The 18,142-nt window shown below is 42.1% G+C and overlaps 2 protein-coding genes across 2 annotated transcripts in view; one reads left to right on the forward strand and one right to left on the reverse strand.

Annotated features, from left to right (window-relative positions):
* Positions 1-324: 324 nt before the first annotated feature.
* On the reverse strand, positions 325-9,196 carry acsm3 (acyl-CoA synthetase medium chain family member 3). The gene is made up of 14 exons (XM_080777567.1): positions 8,926-9,196; positions 8,150-8,329; positions 7,800-8,010; positions 6,972-7,179; positions 5,802-5,945; positions 4,942-5,098; positions 3,650-3,729; positions 3,059-3,182; positions 2,240-2,320; positions 1,855-1,956; positions 1,428-1,555; positions 1,213-1,312; positions 709-828; positions 325-604 (listed from the first exon to the last, which is right to left on the reverse strand). The coding sequence occupies exons 2-14, from the start codon at positions 8,327-8,329 to the stop codon at positions 518-520; spliced, it is 1,722 nt and encodes a 573-aa protein (XP_080633693.1). The 5' UTR covers positions 8,926-9,196; the 3' UTR covers positions 325-517.
* An 879-nt stretch (positions 9,197-10,075) lies between these two features.
* The window catches only part of ece2a (endothelin converting enzyme 2a), a 126,627-nt gene continuing 118,560 nt past the window's right edge, over positions 10,076-18,142 (forward strand). Inside the window, exons 1-2 of the mRNA XM_080777311.1 lie at positions 10,076-10,477; positions 12,220-12,391. Coding sequence (XP_080633437.1) covers positions 12,232-12,391 — 160 coding nt within the window. The 5' untranslated portion in view covers positions 10,076-10,477; positions 12,220-12,231. The remainder of the gene's footprint in view (positions 10,478-12,219; positions 12,392-18,142) is intronic.

An 18,142-nucleotide genomic window follows, 5' to 3' on the forward strand; every position in this document is an offset into this window, starting at 1 on the left:
GACTATTATGTGGAGAAATAATGCACCAAATTTAAGTTTCCTAACTTTTGTTGCTGAGTTTACATTAAAACATATAGAAAGGTCATGGTATTTCCTTCTTTAAAACCTTGAAAGAAATGCACAATTTATTGATTGTTATAATGACACAACAAAACCCATCACTGTGTTAAGTGGTGAGATTTTGCAGTGGACTCTGATCCAGAAAAGGTTGTTAGAGGAATCTGGGAGGTAGATTGTGGAGTGGACGTTAGGTCAACAATATACGTGTGGATTCCACTGGAATAGTCTCAACCAAATCACCCAGGGAAAGAAACACCACAGGTGGAAAAAGTACTCAAATCTTTACTCATGTAAAAGTATCAATATTGCCATGTAGAAATACTCAAGTAAAAGTCTGGAATAAAAAAATGACTTGACTAAACGTATTGGTATTGGTATCATAATGTACTTAAAAGTACCAAAAGTCAACTCATGCATCTTACATGTTGGAGACTTTTTTGTGAGATAATCTACTGATTCAAGTCTGCCCCCATTCTTTCTTGCGTAGCTCCACTCTTCTAATCTTACCACTGACTGTCTTCGGCAGCTGCTCCACAAACTCAACCTGCAAAGAACAACAAAAAATACAATAAGAAATCAACCATTCAGATCAGTAAGGTATATCCAGTGGGGTATACAGTAAACTTACAGTACAGTATTTAAGGATACCTTGCGTGGATATTTGTACGGCGCAGTCACTTTCTTCACATGTGCTTGTAAGTCTTTCACAAGTTGGCCTTTGTCATGTGACATATACTCTGCTGTCAGCACCACAAATGCTTTCACCACCTGGATAAGAGGGGAAACAAAGTATGTGTTTCTATTCAAACAGTGACACTTCTAGGGCAATGGTTCTCAAACATTTTTGGCTCAGGTCACCCTAAATTTACGGCACCCCTGAATCACATTGTTACTTTATAGCAACTTTTGTCATACGTCGCATGTAAACATGTAAGTCTTTCCCCCAAAGATGCAGTATGTCACGAGGAAAACTGGAGAGAATATTTTTTTCCATAAGGACAGATTGAAAATAACTTTTACAATTGGAGTTTAAACCCCAGCATTCCTATTCTGAGGGATCAATCATTCACCAAAAATTAGAAGATCTACAAGCTTGCAGCGCGTCACAACGCATAACTTTGTTACTGCATACAGTAGGCCTATATACTGTACCTCTCCTCTGACAGGGTCAGGGCTGCTGACAACCGCAGACTCCGCCACAGCCTGGTGTTCTATCAAAGCGCTCTCCACTTCAAACGGACCGATCCGGTACCTAGACCAACACCAACACAGAGTTCATTAGAAAGGAAAGGTGCTGTCGATGTTGAATTGTCGAGTGGCCTGCCCAGGGGCTGTAGCTGCAATCAAGAGAAGAGATGAGCTCTTACCCAGATGAGTTGATGACGTCGTCAGCACGTCCAACAAACCACATGTATCCATCTTGGTCCATGACACCTCTGTCCCCGGTCAGGTAGAAGTGTCCTCTGTAACACTCCCTCGTCTTCTCCGCTTCCCCCTGAAATATATCCGTGACAATTAATATTCTGGGTTTGTCATAAATAAATCTCATAATACACTGACATTCACCAGAAATAGCAGTTCTACAAGCTCGCAATGCGTTTAATATCCCGCCGGAGGCGGAGATTACTGTTTTTGTATCTTTTGTTCAAAAGAAGCCCCATCGCAATAGACGGTCGGTCATAAAGTCTTGGTTGCCCACCTCTGACATCCAACAGCAGTACAATGGCCATACTTTACAAACCAGCTGCAGTGCAGGTTAATATAATTCTAAAGCTTATTTGAACAGATACTCACTATGTATTCGGTAAACAGAGAAAATGGCTTGTGGGGTTTTACTCTGATGGCGAGGTTGCCTTCCACTCCATTGGGCACGACTGTTCCTTCATCATCCACAACCTGAACACAAACAGCACAAATACTAATTCATCAGGACTTTTTCATCTGCAATCCCATGGGCCTGAGCTGCGTAGATTCTCCCACTTGTACCTGCTTGTACAATCTATAGTATTTTATGTTCCAAGTATGTACTAAGACCAAGGCCACAATAGAAATATGTCCCTGCTTTTGTTGTGGTTTTTATCCTTGATATTTATTTCTTTTCAAGAAGCAAGTATGTCATATGTTTTTTTTTCTTTCTTACAAATAACAACATAAGAAACCTAACAAAAATATTTGTTACCTGCACATCATATGCCGGTGATGCCTTTCCAAAAGACCCAGGCTTGATCTTCATGCCCTTGAAGGTACCAGCTATCAAAACCTGAAGGTTGGCACCAGGATGGAGAGCAACATATATAAAATAGATAATTGTGAAAGAATACCGAGATGACATCACAGGGGGGCGGAATAATAACGCATAGACACCCAAACACACACGGTCACATGTAGTAGGAGGAAACATAAGTTTGCACGGACCACTCAAAGACTGATGTGTCCTTCGATAACAGGAATCCGAATATGGAATTCTCTGGATGACAATTTAAAGGGTTGTACAAATATTTGCCAATTTAAAAGAAATGACAAAAATCTAATATTTAGGCAATATGAAGACAACGAATAGGTTAACTAGAGCTAGAGCTATCATTTCTTACACGTGTCATTGCTTAACTTATTGCTTGTTTTGTTTTTGTTTTGTTTTTTTAGATGTGTATGCGCCAATCATTAAAGTAAACTAACTTTTAAGTGAAAAGGGGGCAGGTATTTATAAGAATTTATTCTTCTTCCTGCTCCTTTTCGTCATGGGTGTCAGATATACTGTATGAAAGAAAAAATAATTTTGAAAGACATGAATTGTTATCTATTATGATTTGTACTGTATTGTGATACACCATGTGCAAAATAAAATGAAATTAAATTAAGTGGCTAGCACCGCTTAAAAAAGATTAAATATCGAGATACAAGGTTTCTGCCTGACAGCGAGTCAGGTATCTGTACTGTATCTGTTGTAAATACATCATGATACACAACTGGACATTGGAATGAAAACACTTAAACTCACAGTTTCTGTCTGTCCATAACCTTCATAGATATCCAGTCCAGTGGCCTCCCTCCATTTCCTCATAACATCTGGGTTGATGGCCTCACCAGCACCCAGGCAATGCTGCAAGGCCTTGAAGTTGTACCTGGCACAAGGAAGGAAGAAAGAAAGAAAGAACCGACATTTCAGGTATTCCAGATTACAAAGTGAACTGACAACAGGATAAACATTGCGTTGTTAATAATACAGGGTATAAAGCTTTTTTTAAACAAATAGCAGGAATGTTTTGCAGTTACTTAAAAGTGCATGTGTTTACATGTGCAGTATGTCTAGCAGTCTACTTGGTACAGATAGTAGTCCTTAGGGTGGTTGTATTCCATTGGTTAACCTTCTTTTATCGCAGCAGTTCACACATCTTACTACTGTGTTCATTCATTAGGTATGGGATTTTTTTGTCGTTATAGATTCAAACTCACTTTGGGTGTGTGTAATCTGTGGGAAGTATGTGTCTCTGATGTCTTGGTACAGTGGGCAGGGGGTTATAAAGTTAACACATTTTATGTGCAGTGGGTGCATAGTCTGTCTTCCCTTGTCGCGATAAATGGACCTTACTTGGACAAGTCTTGCAGGACCAGCATGCGGTAAGCAGTTGTCGAGGTGCAGAATGTCGATATGGGATAGTCAGAAAGAGTCTGAAAAGAAGGCAGGGGACATCTGTAAAACTCAGTGGTGGAAAGTAACTAAGTACATTCACTCAAGCACTGTACTTAAGTGCAATTTTGAGGTATTTCTACTTTACTTGAGTATTTCCAATCTCCAAAACAAACGTTTTATTTTTAAAAGGACTGAATGAACAGAGTGAAGGCTGGGACAGCCGAAAACGTTCTGAGATTTGTGAGGCATAAATGGAAGATTAAAAATAAAGTGAACAGATTTGTTCAGACTGCAATGCTCCTTTTTCCCCGTAATGGATAATAATATCCATCAGCCTCTGTCTGTACTGCGGCCTTCTGGTTGACGTGGATTAAAGCAAAAATTAAATCTCATGAGTGAAATATGTTGTTAAATCCTAATCTGTTTTGTTGAACAGTATGAAAGGAGCCCCCACACACACTAGCTCCGTGCTTCATTTACATTTTGGTAGCCAATGTTTTGGTAGCCAGACAGCCAACCAGTTGAAGAAATTGCAGATTGAGGCTTTAACCTTTGCTTTTATGAAATATATGATCATTAATAGGGTTATTTTCTTGTCATGTATTCGAATACCAAACTACTCGCCCCTTTACCAACTCGCCCCGGGAGTACAGCTGGCGGAACTAAGCAGCCTGGTATTCCTAAAGTAACCTAAGTAAATTACGCTTAAACGGTTAAACCTAACCTTATTCCAAACTTTAACCTCAGTAAAACTATAGCCTAAACCTAACCCTATACCTAAACTTAACCCCAGTAAAACTATGCCTAACCCTAAACTTATTTCTAACCTTATTCTCAGTAAAACAAAACCATGTATTCTATTACTAGTTTGACCACTTACAAATACGCTTTCATCTTAAAATAATGAGAAATATATCTACAGCTTGTCGATTTTTGGTGCATGGCATGTTTCCATAGAAGACATGCTGACGTCTATGGCAGTGGTTCTCAACCAGAGGGGTTTCAGGTGGCCCCCAGCTAAATGATGGAGAGTTTGTAAACAAATGAACTCTTATACATCTTTAACTCTTGAAAGTGTAAAATGATTTTACGCTCTCAAGAGTTAAATTATTGTTTTAAACACCTGCATTACGTAATTTACAAGAATAAATAATGGGCCTTGATATGAAAAAGGTTGATGGAATCCCAATGACTGAAATCAGTTGTGGCGACTGAGAACTTTAATCTGTGACGGACGGTTGAACACACACCTTTAGCACAATGGCGGAGTCAAAGCGAGGCATGTGGTGTGTGAAGACACATGCTCCCTGAGTCCAAGGGGCATAAACACTGCTCCAGGCCGACTTGGCCCAGCCTGTGTCTGACGTGTTCCACATGACGTCCTTCTCCGTCAGGTCCAACCAGTACCTCCACAGAGAGAGGACCAACAGACCGTGTAATGGCATAAGAAGAGAAAGACGAGGGACAGAGTATGTTTGAGAGAGTATGTGTGAGAGAGAGAGAATGCAGCCATTACCTGCCAATGCCATTGACAGTTAGACCTATCCCATAGCTACAGTGGCTGTGATTACCTGCCATTGACAGTCAGACCTATCCCATAGCTACAGTGGCTGTGATTACCTGCCATTGACAGTTAGACCTATCCCATCGCTACAGTGGCTGTGATTACCTGCCATTGACAGTTAGACCTATCCCATAGCTACAGTGGCTGTGATTACCTGCCATTGACAGTTAGACCTATCCCATAGCTACAGTGGCTGTGATTACCTGCCATTGACAGTTAGACCTATCCCATAGCTACAGTGGCTGTGATTACCTGCCATTGACAGTTAGACCTATCCCATCGCTACAGTGGCTGTGATTACCTGCCATTGACAGTTAGATCTATCCCATCGCTACAGTGGCTGTGATTACCTGCCATTGACAGTCAGACCTATCCCATAGCTACAGTGGCTGTGATTACATGCCATTGACAGTTAGACCTATCCCATAGCTACAGTGGCTGTGATTACATGCCATTGACAGTTAGACCTATCCCATCGCTACAGTGGCTGTGATTACCTGCCATTGACAGTCAGACCTATCCCATAGCTACAGTGGCTGTGATTACCTGCCATTGACAGTCAGACCTATCCCATAGCTACAGTGGCTGTGCTGGGTCATCTTGGGGGAGCCTGTGGTCCCACTGGTGAAGAAGATGGTCATGGGGTCATCACTCAAAGTCTCCACACATTCATGGTCACTGGATACATTCCTAATAGACAGCAGGATACATTAAAACCCGATTGAGCATCACAACACATTATGAGCTTGTAGATTAGCTTAGACTGGGTCCAATATGTATATAATATATAATGCTTTATATTGTTGCTGTCGGGCGGAAACCTCTCATCCCCATCTATTTGTTCCGTAAATGAACGCTCTACTTGATCATCCTGTAATACTAAGTCACACAAAAGCATCAACAGTAGCAAATCCACAAGCTTGAAGGTTTTGAGCTTATTATCTGCTCAATTTGAATCCGATTGTGAAATGTGAAATGCAGTGCAAAAAATTATTCCCTTGAAAGTGTTTAAAACACACTGTAGACAGACAGCAGAGCTTCTACCTATTTGTGCGTCGCTGACACATTTTCATGGGTCCCTTTATTTTTTTGTTTCCTACATTTAGTTTTTAATAATAATAATAAAACTTTATTTGTATAGCACCTTTCATGACATGAAATGCAGCTCAAAGTGCTTTACAGAAAATTATTTAATTATTATTATTTCAAATGAAACCCATTTAGACCTGATGTAACATACGTTGTGTTACCTTTCATGCCGGATGCGCCCTGCAGCTCTGTGTCACATACAGTTCACCTCTGTCACTGTGTCTCATATGATATCGAAACATACTATATATATATATTTTTTTTAATAAGAATTTGAAGGTTTTCAGAAAACTTTAGGTTAGGTTTTAGAAGGCGTTTTTAGAATCGGCCTCAGGTGTAAATGGGTGAAAAACAAATGTAAGAAATTCCATACATTAGAAAACAAATGTTTAAGAATGTAGTGAAAATGTAGCTATTTTCACTAGTTTGGTCCCAGGCAAACGTCTAATTTCCTTTTTTGAATAGACATGACCCGAAACCGGTACTTACTACCGGATGAAAACACAACACGGATTACGTCACTTCATTTCGGTGCCACTTACATGCCTGAGGCCAGGGCGCTGATAATAACAAGAATTTTCTTTGACCTTTCACTATTATACAGTTTGATGATAGCCAGCTGCATACCCAAGCAAATCGCCCAAGTTCCTCCATCCTTCTCTTTTCCTGTCGGACACTAATATTTTGACGCGCAGGGAAGGACAGTCAGGGGCCACAGCATCCAGCAGAGGAGCCAGGGACTCATCTGTGATGACACCTTTGGCCCCTGAGATCTGCAGTCTGTGGAGGATGTCTCTGGATGTCAGCTGAGAGGTGCCTGGTAACAGCACTGTACCTGTGGTGGACGTGATGTGTACATCAGAATAACATGCAACGAGCATCGATTAACCCATTACCGGAAAAGCATCTGTATAATTTTAGATTTTAGCCACTTTAAGCCTTATTCTATACACTTTGGCTATTCAAAAATCACACCTGTGTGAAGTGAGGGGCGCTAATATATTAAAGTCTAACTCATGTTGCTATGATTAGCGCCCCTCATAGCAGCTGTACAAGCTCATAGTGCATCACTTCGTGTCGCGCTACAGTATGAGCAACAGTATGAGCGTGCAAAAAGTATAGCGAAGTCCACTTCAGCCGACTCATTACAACCCGATAGGGACAAGAATTGTCCCGGGGGTCTGACCGTTAAGAGGTCACTGGATTAGTGGGTCCGACCGCTCCCAGCTCACTGGATGTTACTGGAGCGAGTGGACTTTGGTTGCCAGACATACATGCGTCCGACCATTCTGATGGGGCGAGCGTGTTTTGGGGTGACCATTCTTATTATTAAGAATGGCTCACTTACTTCATCATATGCAAGTATATAATTCTGACTTAGTGGTTAAGTGTTATGTGAAGATCAGCATTACTACAATCATTCACCGGTCACTACAGCAGTACTACAATCATCACCTGTCCTGAGACAGGCCACATTGACCAGCCACCACTCTGGAACCCTGGGCAGAATGAGAAGCAGCCGGTCCTGCTTGCTGAGCTGGCAGGGTCCACACAGAACGTTGGCCAGTCTTCTGGAGTGAAAGCCCAGCTCCTCAAAACTCCATCGGACCTCCTCCTTATTGTCATTTACCCACCACAGGGCGGGGACAGACCCTCGCTCTCCACGCTGAAAGTCAGAAAAACTATATAGCCAAATAGACATTTATTTTTGGATTTATAACTTTTTAGGGGAAATTATGTATGCCTTTTTTTGGTACAGATACCTGGCGAAGTCATTAAGTAATGGGTTAAAATTAAATCATTACCTTTTCCTTTTCTGTCCACTTATCCAAGACGTCTTTGGCGAAGTTGAAATACAACGGGATTTGAGGCTCGAAGGGCTTTATGCTTTCATAATCTGTAAAGTTTTGTGGATGAGAGGTCTTGTGCATCTGACTGGAGATATGTCGGAAGACACAGAACTGTTGCTTCCCAATGGCCCTCATCTATACAGACACACATGTGAAGATGATAAGGAAATAAACCACAACAATATCAAAACATTCAATCTGGCACAATACAATTGATTGATTGAATGCTTTATTAAAGGTTTAAGAACAGAAATTCATAGAATGAATGAAGAATGCTAAAAGGATAATTTTTTGAGGTTCTGTAGGCTACAGTATATATTCATCGATTTGAGACATTTAAAGACAAACAATAATATGCAAAAACTTTGAGTTGTAGCATTCAATCTGGCACAATATTATTGATTGATTGAATGCCTTATTAAAATTTTGCAAAAAAAGCACAGCAATACAGATTTATAGTTTATACAAAAGAATGCTAAAAGGATATACTGTATGCTACCCCCCAAAAGCGGGCTTATTTCCTTCTGTATTCATCGATACATTTAAAGACAAACAATAATAATTCTAAAACTTCGAGTAGTAATCAAAAAGAAAAAATATGTAGTGTAGGCCTACAGTAGTAAACTCAAAATCCCATTGGCAAAACAAGAATATGCAATAGCGTATTTGTTTTAGCCTAAATAGAACAACCCATGCACAGAGCTTTGACATAAGTATTATTTTTTTTTTACCGTTGTGTTCTTCAATCACTTCAGATTAATGTTGCAAGTTAACTAACTAACAAGTGGTAAAAACAAACAGCGTTGTTAGCTTATAGATCCGTTTTTTAGGGAGCAAAGCGAGACCCTTGCGCAACTTTTCCATACTCACAGCTGCGTAATAATGCCTGCGACAGTAACTCGAAGTGTTTGTAAATGATTTACTGGCACGAGGATTAGTAGTTTATAAAGATTACACTTTGTAAAGAGACATAGCAGGCCTAATAGTGAAACGTAGCTGCCAATGCCATTGTATTGGATTTGTGAGTATAGGAATACTTATACTGTACAATACATATCGCCGTGGGTCTGCCTGTAAAACAATTTTCTGCAGCAGAAACATTAGCAAAAACAGCTGGCAATGGCATCCACAAATGTTGCATGACCACCATCTAATGGAAGCACTTGGTATTTCTTCCTACTGGAGTTGTGGGTGGTGAAAACAATGTGATACAGATTGATTGATTGATTGATTGAAATATTTATTAACAGCTGTTAATAAATACTTCTTGCCATCTCTTATAGGCCTATAGGGGTTGTCTGAGAATGGGTGTGTGGGCATGCATGTACGTTTCCACCTCAGTAAAGACACTGCATGAGCATTCCTTTATCTGGGAAACAGGCCTCAGGCCAATTGTCACTGTCAAATTCTGAGATGGACATTTGGTGGGTCTGAGAGATGATAGAGATCTATATCTCTCAGACCTGATCTGAGAGATTGACCAGCATATCTAGAACGGCTGCACCTCTGTGATCTGCCTGATGGGCCTGCTAGGTCTAAATTGTCTAATTCTCCAATACCGATGGCCTTGATTTGTGTATAATATCTATAATCTATAGAGCTTTGCAGTCTCGCCCAAAGTTATTAGTGGAGCCGCGCCCGGCAGCCGGCGAAAACTAGAGCTCTCAACATAATTGTATGTTATGGTCTAGTAGTACTCTAGTTGATTCTTGATCATAGAGCTGTGGTCTTGAAATGCACAGCATGCTCGCTCTGTAGTTATTGTTCCTTGGCAGCCACCGTACTTGTTATTGCGCTGCACTGCACCAGTAAAGTGAACATAAAGTATATCCCTCCGTTTGTTCCGTTCATTCTACAGTCTTGAACCGATTATTTGAGAAATTGTCGCATTTATTTCAAGGATAGTGAGTTGTTCATACAGACGAGACATACACTTTCCCATGTGTGGCACAGTGGCGTACCTGTCAGTGTAATTACTAGTAATTTCCTAGCCTGCGCTAGCTGGCAAGAGAGCGTTGAAATGTGAAAAGTTGCATGAGGAGGAGGGGTCTCGCGTTGCTTCTCAAAAAAGAACATGTCTACAAGCTGATAAGCTCGCGTCACCAGACTTTTCACCAAGCTGTGTCAGTTTGAAGATCTGTTCTTTTTTCCTCCGGCGCACCATTGTGCTACGTACAATTCTTGCGACAGTAACACGTGGATCTGTCATCTCTGTGTTTATGCTTGCTGTTGTACGGCTTGTTTGTGTTTGTAAACGAGGACGAGGACGAGGACCTTCATTTCGTAAGTATATCGTTTATAGAGGTTACGCTTCGTAGGAAAACAGACAAATATACCTTATGTACATAGTGTGAAAACGTGTACTATGACTAATAACTGCTGCTGTTTGACTTGCCTGTACGTCTTCTGACTGTGTGTTTATTTATAGTGTGTGCTATTCTTCCTACATTAAAGCTGCTAAGCTAACCTTAACGTTACGTGCTCTACTGTTCTACTTCTCCATGGAATTCAAACCTGCTCTCCCTGACATGACATGAGACAGACAGACCAAATATCTGAGGCTTATCCATTTAAGAGGCAATCTCTGCTTAGCTTGGAGAGGTATTGCATTATGTCGATATAGAATATAGTCCTGGAACACTTATTTTAACAAAAACAATACTTACACCCCCAGTCTAAAGCTTCATATTGGAAGGGGGGTGGCTAGTCTGGGGGGCGGGGCCACCATTGGGTCACAATGGGTTTTTAGACAGCTGGTGGATGGAAATCAAGCTCCACCCACGCGGGGGGGGGGCAGCAGACTGACTGACCTCATGCTTCCTTCTATGCATGAGGAGTCCAAGCTGCTTCTTTTCACCTGACAAGGGAGAGTTATCCTGGCCGGACGTAGCGGGTGGAAGGAACACGCTATTCCAACCAGTTCCTTTCCCCTCCATTGGCCTTTTGCAGACCGCGGCCATGTTGCCATCAGAGTTTAGAAGCACTCGTTTTCAGTAAAGCAATGTCCTGCTGCCTCTTGCATTATCTAATTAAAAACAGGTGGTACACAGGGCAGTTGAGTGACATCTAAGGAGCACTTCCAAACTCCAGCACTTGGAAAAATAATCACCTGCAAGGACACAAAGTAGCTCATAATATCTACTCTACAGTGGATTTTTATGAAACAAACACTAATTCAAGCTTTCTGTACAGCTGCAATGTTGGTGAGTTTGACGTTGTGTAATACAATCAGATAGGACTTTTCTGTTTGGATGAATGGGCTACCAATGGGAAGTTGCACCTAGGTAGCACCTTGACCTTATATGGTAAGATGGCCGCAGTCTGCATAGAGAATTGGGCGCCCCGGCTGGCAAGGGAGAGGCATTACTTCATATGGCCGGGGACACGGGGAGAACATGCACACAGAAGGGCCCTTCGCCAACCCCACCTCGGGTATGGGCACTGATGACACGGAGGAGAGAGCACGCCCACAGCGTCCCCAGTACCTTCTAGTTGTGAAGCGACAGCACTACCGACTGTGCCACTCACTGTGCCCCCCATTTATATTCATTTATAACATTGTTTTATGATAATCAAAGAATGCTAATGATCGTCATACACATGGTGACATTTACCAGAGTTAGATGAACACTCATCAGCATTGCATTAGTCAGTGCATTTGATTCCCAAACTGGTGTGTGCACCCCCTGGGGTTTGCAAGCTGCCCCATGTGCACTGTTTCGCAGACACATGGGTCCCTATCATTTGTTAACTACATTTGGTTGTAATTATTATTATGTCAAAACATTAAAAAAAAAACATTCCCCCAAAAAGCTAAAAGCCAAGCTATAAGCTTGTAGATCAGCTATTTCAGCTTTTTCTATGTATGTTTTTTGTTTTTCTATTTTTCTATTTTCTATGTACAAACATTTTTCAACATGGAAACGATTAGTATGACAATTATGACAAAAATAATTGCGATTAGACTATTGTGTAATAATTGTGATGGGCCCACTAGTGTTGATGTGTTTTCTGTGTGATTCCAGGGCGTGGAGAGGATGGAGCACCTGCCAGAGGACAACTCCAGGTACAAAGATGTAGACTACTGGGATGAGAGGTACCGGAAGGAGCAGTGCTTTGATTGGCTGGGCGACTACGCCAAATTCCAGCATCTACTGGAGCGATACGTCAAGAAAGATGACGCCATTCTGGTGCTAGGTTGGTGGGACATTTATTTAATTATCATTGGTTGATTGGTTTGGTTAACTCTTAATGTTTTTTGCTGTTGATTGGATGAAATTAGTATCCCGGCCTGAAAATGTTCTATTTACTAAAGAGCTGGGGAGACTGCCGGACAGGCAGATGGTTATATAGTGGTGGACCGGGACAGAGTTTCACATCATTATCTGCCTTAAGCCTAGCCCTGGCCTGTACCTTTTCGTTTGGAACACTCACAGAGATTATGCACTGTAATTGCAAAAGGTAAAAACAAGGCTGACTTGCTTTGGCTGTTAGCTCTATGAATTCATAGTTCTTTGTATTTCACCTCCTTGTAAAGAACTCAATTAGATATATATTTTATAGTTTATACTAGTTACGTCTTGTTGCGAGCTTTTACTTGTGGTGTCTTAACTATGGTTTCTCCAAAACTTAGACTATATTTAATTAAGACTATATGATTACTATTGAATTGGAATTAGAGCTATTTATCACTATTTTAATAAGGAAATATCTTTTACACCCATCATAGATATTATTGTCAAAACCACTGCAGTTGTTTCTTATTGTGGGTTTGTGTCACTGTATTTGCTTAATTCAGCAAATTGATGCAGTCATTTTGCTGAACAGTCATAATTGCAAATCCATGCAAAATGGCTCCATTGGCTCTATAAAATACATTTATAGAAGATTCTGTTTTGGATATCAGCATTGGTCTTCCTCACTCACTGGCACAGTGAGACATGAGTGTACAAGTACTTATTTATTGTCTTGAAATGTTCACAAGCTTCCACAAGATGTCACTCTAACATTAAAATAGACCCCAGTGTCCAGCTCAGTACTTCTTCTTACCTGCAAGTAATTATCGTTTTGGGCCATTAATTATGTGTGCAGTCAGAAGTTCAGAACCTCATATATACTGCATCTTTTATGAATAGCTTATGAATAAGATCAAAGGATTCCATCAACACAATGCAGTTATAAGTAGGAACGACCTTTACATTTGCATAATGTGTTTTGGCATTTGTGACCTAACCTTCATCATTGTTTGCTCTTTTAACACTTAAAAAATAGTGAAAATAGCCAACAAGATGCAAGCTCAAAACACATCATATGTGCCCCTTTTGATATGGGGTGCATTGTTTATATTTATATAGCATTGGTTCTCACATTGGGGTCTGGGGACCCTCAGGGTAAATGTGGTTCCAGAGGGTGTCCCCAGCCAAATGTGTTAATACTGCTATTTTAGTCTAATTTTTATTTGTTGACGAAATTGTCAATATATTTAGTCTTAGTTTTAGTCACCATAGCTTAGTTTTTATTTCGTTGTCGTCAGTGAAAAAAAGTAGTCGACGATTATTTTTCGTCATAGTTTAAGTCGACGAAATCAAATCCACACTGTGAGCCTCACCAAGTCACCATCACACTAGTTGGCTGAAAACATGAGCTTTTGTTAGACTGCTGTACCGCTACACGCCACTTGAGGGCTCTAGTCGTCCATCTTGCTTATGCATTGCAAAAAACATTGTTTATGGTATGTACAGTGTGTGTGTGTGTGACTGTGTGTTGCCTTGTATTACTGACTGTAGTTTGCATGTGGGTTCGTTACATTTGTGTCAAGGAGTGACGGGGGCTTTCTAGTGTACGAGTGTGAGGGTGAAGGCAGGGGGGTTGGAGAGGTTGTCAGAAGTGAGGTGTCTTCAACACACAATCCTCCCAAGCATGTCAGTGTCTCACTCTGCGGTGGGTCGCCTGCTGCCTGCACAGCTACAACAGCCATGTGATCATCTTCACAGTTGTACACATCTTCTTTCCCCAGTCTTCTTCTTGACTGTTGTATATACCTCCCGTATCTGTGCCGCCGCCCGGCACGGCCCACGCGCACTCGATCCGCGCTCGAACCGTGCTCGATTTGCATTTAAAATCTTTTTCCAAAACGGTGACGCTGTGAACCACATGACATGAGACCCGTTTCATACTAGTCGCTAGTTGTCGGTCGTGTGAGGGGTGCTGTGTGGGCGGAAATAGCGGATCTACAAGCTCACACCATGCCACGGCTTGTTTTGCCATGTATTGTGGTCCATTGACAATGGACTCGTTGCACTCAATTCATCAATTATGCATACAATACAATACAAAGCAAATACAAAACAAAGCTTAAATGGAACGAGACTCAGTAGAATCTAGGAAGGGGATGACATGAACATTTCATGTCATGATTATTGCGACCAAAACTATTATCGTGATAATCTAAATAGGCCACTTTTGTTAACCACTTGAACCCCATTATCCATATTCTGGGGTGGAATGATTGGCAACATTTGTAGTAAAGAGTTTTGAAAAAGAGTGAAAAAAGGGGGGCAGAGGATTCTTCTACTATCAAGGTGTTCAAGGAGTTATAAACCATGATTACTTGTAGTGTATTATTTGAGGGAAATAATTAATTTAGGTAAATTTATACCCGTTACTCTTTAAAGGAAATGGAGACAAATAAAATAAGCTGTGTTCCAAAGCAGGCAGTGTGCTGTCTCTGTCTGTAGATGATTTAGTCACAAACTCTTGTTAGTACTTTTCGTCAGACAGATTTAAGCGATGCTTCCGCTTAACAATTATTTTTCCAGAACGCTGAAAATAGCAGATCTACAGCCTGTATTATAGATCGCCATTATTAAATTCCGAAACAAAAGTCCAAAACAATTTGGAACTACGGAGATAGAAAGTTCCCGCCCGACCATATCAGAGCAACCTCTCTCTCTCTCTCTCTCTCTCTCTCTCTCTCTCTCTCTCTCTCTCTCTCTCTCTCTCTCTCCTGTCTGCATCCCACTGCAGTGTTCACAAGCCAAGGTAAAGCATCCTCTGCTCTGCATGCTAATACATTGAATTAATCAGTCTATATACTTTCACCCAGCATTTCTTCCTGTACACACACACACACACACACACACACGACACAACGCAATGCGTTTAGCTCTGAAACAAAAAGAGAACAAAAGAACGACCGCGACAACAGTAACGAAGAAAAGCCGCCTGACATGACTATACTATAACGATATACTATACGTTATAGCTGTGTGTGTGTGTGTGTGTGTGTGTGTGTGTGACTGTGTATGTGTGTGCGCCTTGTTCTCAGAGGACAGCCCCTCCCATTCACCCACACACATAGATAGCAGAAACATGGAATCACACGTTTCTATCACAGGCACGTGCTGCTTTCTTCTCGTGTAGAACACACACACACACACACACACACACACACACACACACACACACACACACACACACACACAGAAAGAGAGCTATATATGGGGTATCTCGCTGAATAAACGTGCTAAACTCGCTCACGTGTCCTACAGACATGATGAGAGAGGCTCTTAGAAGCACTCCACACAACATCTACACATCTCTATCTCTCTCACACACACACACACACGCTCTAAATCCCAACCATACATCCAACCTGAATCTTTCCCTAATTGTAAAGACTCAGTCATGCATACTCCAGTTTTTAGGTGATAACCTAGTAAACCTACTCACCGCGGTGTTGGGAAAACTACAACATGATGTCACTGAAGCCGCGGTGATAAGTGACCTACCGCTCACCCCAGCACATGTCTCTGTTTTTTCTAAACCACCACCACCACGGTAGTTAAGTTATCACCTAAAAACTCAAGCTTAAGCCATTAAGACCTGGAATGCATCTGTGTCATTTTTAGCTTTGAACCAGTTTAACTATTATTTTAACTTTAGAGCTGTTGAAAAATAGCACATATACAAACTCATAGCGCGGTGCCACACAACAAGCTTGTAGATCTGATATTTTAGAAAAATGTGGCACAAATCTTTGAATATATATTCTTTCACAGCAAATATTTTTAACTCAAATCTTTGCTTCTGGGGGGTCCCAGGAACAAAACGTTTTCAGATGGGGGTTGGTGGCCGAATGCATATGATTTTAAGGGGTCCTTGACATGAAAAAGTCTCTGTCTGTCTGTGTCTCTTTGCCACGTACAGTAGATTAATCTCTAATGTTCTCTTGCTATCTTTCCAGCCTGAAGTAATTTAATCTTTGTCGTGCATATTCCTGGACAGTTTTTTTTAATAGCAGTTTAAAATAATTCTCATGACAATAGATAAATAAACTAAAGTCAGATCATACTATGTCAGATGAGATCATTATGTCAAATATACATAATGGTCAACATAGACATAGAAATGAAGCAGAATATCACAGTCTCTTGTCTTGTCTTGTGTGAGACAGTGCAGCAGCATTGGTGTGTATTGTGTTATAAAGTAACTAAGTACTTTTACTCAAGTATGTAAAAATATTCAATACTTTTACTTCTAATCCGTACACCTCAACGGCAAATATTGTACTTTTACTTAGTTAGCTCATAGTTTTAATTTAGATTATTATCCACTTCAGCTATATACATTTCGGCCATTTAAAAATAGCCGATCTACAAGCTCACAATGCGTCACAAAATATTTGAATACATTTTACACGTTTGAAATCTTGTTAAATGACACATTCTGCATAAAGAGTACTTTCTATTTTTGTTACTTTAAGTACATTTTGATACCAATAATACTTACTCAAGTAAATGTTGAAGTCCAGACTTTTACTTGTAACAGAGTATTTCTGTATTGCAGTATTGATACTTTGAGAATGTGCCACTGCTCAAAGGGTCTTATGGGTCATTTTCACAGTTGGATCAACTCTCCAGATCTTGATGAGTGCTTGTCTATACATGTCTATTGTCTGATTCATATGTCAGTGAAAAGGTTGAGAATCAGTGTGCTAGTGCAGTGCTCCACGGACCCCTAGGGCTCTTTGAGGGGACGCCAGGGCTCTTTGGGGGGACCCCAGGGCTCTTTGAGGGGACCCCCAGGGCTCTTGTCTTTGAGGGGACCCCCAGGGCTCTTTGAGGTGGACCCCAGGGCTCTTTGAGGGGGACCCCAGGGCTCTTTGAGGGGGACCCCAGGGCTCTTTGAGGGGACCCAGGGCTCTTTGAGGGGACCCAGGGCTCTTTGAGGGGACCCCAGGGCTCTTTGAGGGGGACCCCAGGGCTCTTTGAGGAGACCCAGGGCTCTTTGAGGTGGACCCCAGGGCTCTTTGAGGGGACCCCAGGGCTCTTTGAGGGGGACCCCAGGGCTCTTTGAGGGGACCCAGGGCTCTTTGAGGGGACCCAGGGCTCTTTGAGGGGACCCAGGGCTCTTTGAGGAGACCCCAGGGCTCTTTGAGGGGACCCCAGGGCTCTTTGAGGGGGACCCCAGGGCTCTTTGAGGGGACCCCAGGGCTCTTTGAGGGGACCCCCAGGGCTCTTTAAGGGAGACCCCAGGGCTCTTTGAGGGGACCCCAGGGCTCTTTGAGGGGGACCCCAGGGCTCTTTAAGGGAGACCCCAGGGCTCTTTGAGGGAGACCCCAGGGCTCTTTGAGGGGGACCCCAGGGCTCTTTGAGGGGGACCCCAGGGCTCTTTGAGGGGGACCCCAGGGCTCTTTGAGGGGACCCCAGGGCTCTTTGAGGGGACCCCAGGGCTCTTTGAGGGGGACCCCAGGGCTCTTTGAGGGGGACCCCAGGGCTCTTTGAGGGGACCCAGGGCTCTTTGAGGGGACCCCAGGGCTCTTTGAGGAGACCCCAGGGCTCTTTGAGGGGACCCAGGGCTCTTTGAGGGGACCCAGGGCTCTTTGAGGGGACCCCAGGGCTCTTTGAGGGGGACCCCAGGGCTCTTTGAGGGGGACCCCAGGGGTCT

This window comes from Protomyctophum bolini, assembly GCF_963924005.1.
Source record: "Protomyctophum bolini genome assembly, chromosome: 12".
Taxonomy (NCBI): domain Eukaryota; kingdom Metazoa; phylum Chordata; class Actinopteri; order Myctophiformes; family Myctophidae; genus Protomyctophum; species Protomyctophum bolini.

Excerpts from the sequence above, each read along its gene's own strand:
- acsm3 (XM_080777567.1), bottom strand. The coding sequence starts at position 8,329 with ATGAGGGCCATTGGGAAGCAACAGTTCTGTGTCTTCCGACATATCTCC. Across the intron at positions 5,099-5,801 it reads GGTCTGACTGTCAATGGCAG|GTACTGGTTGGACCTGACGG; the intron begins GTAATCACAGCC and ends CTCTCTGTGGAG. Across the intron at positions 829-1,212 it reads CTGACCCTGTCAGAGGAGAG|GTGGTGAAAGCATTTGTGGT; the intron begins GTACAGTATATA and ends CCTCTTATCCAG.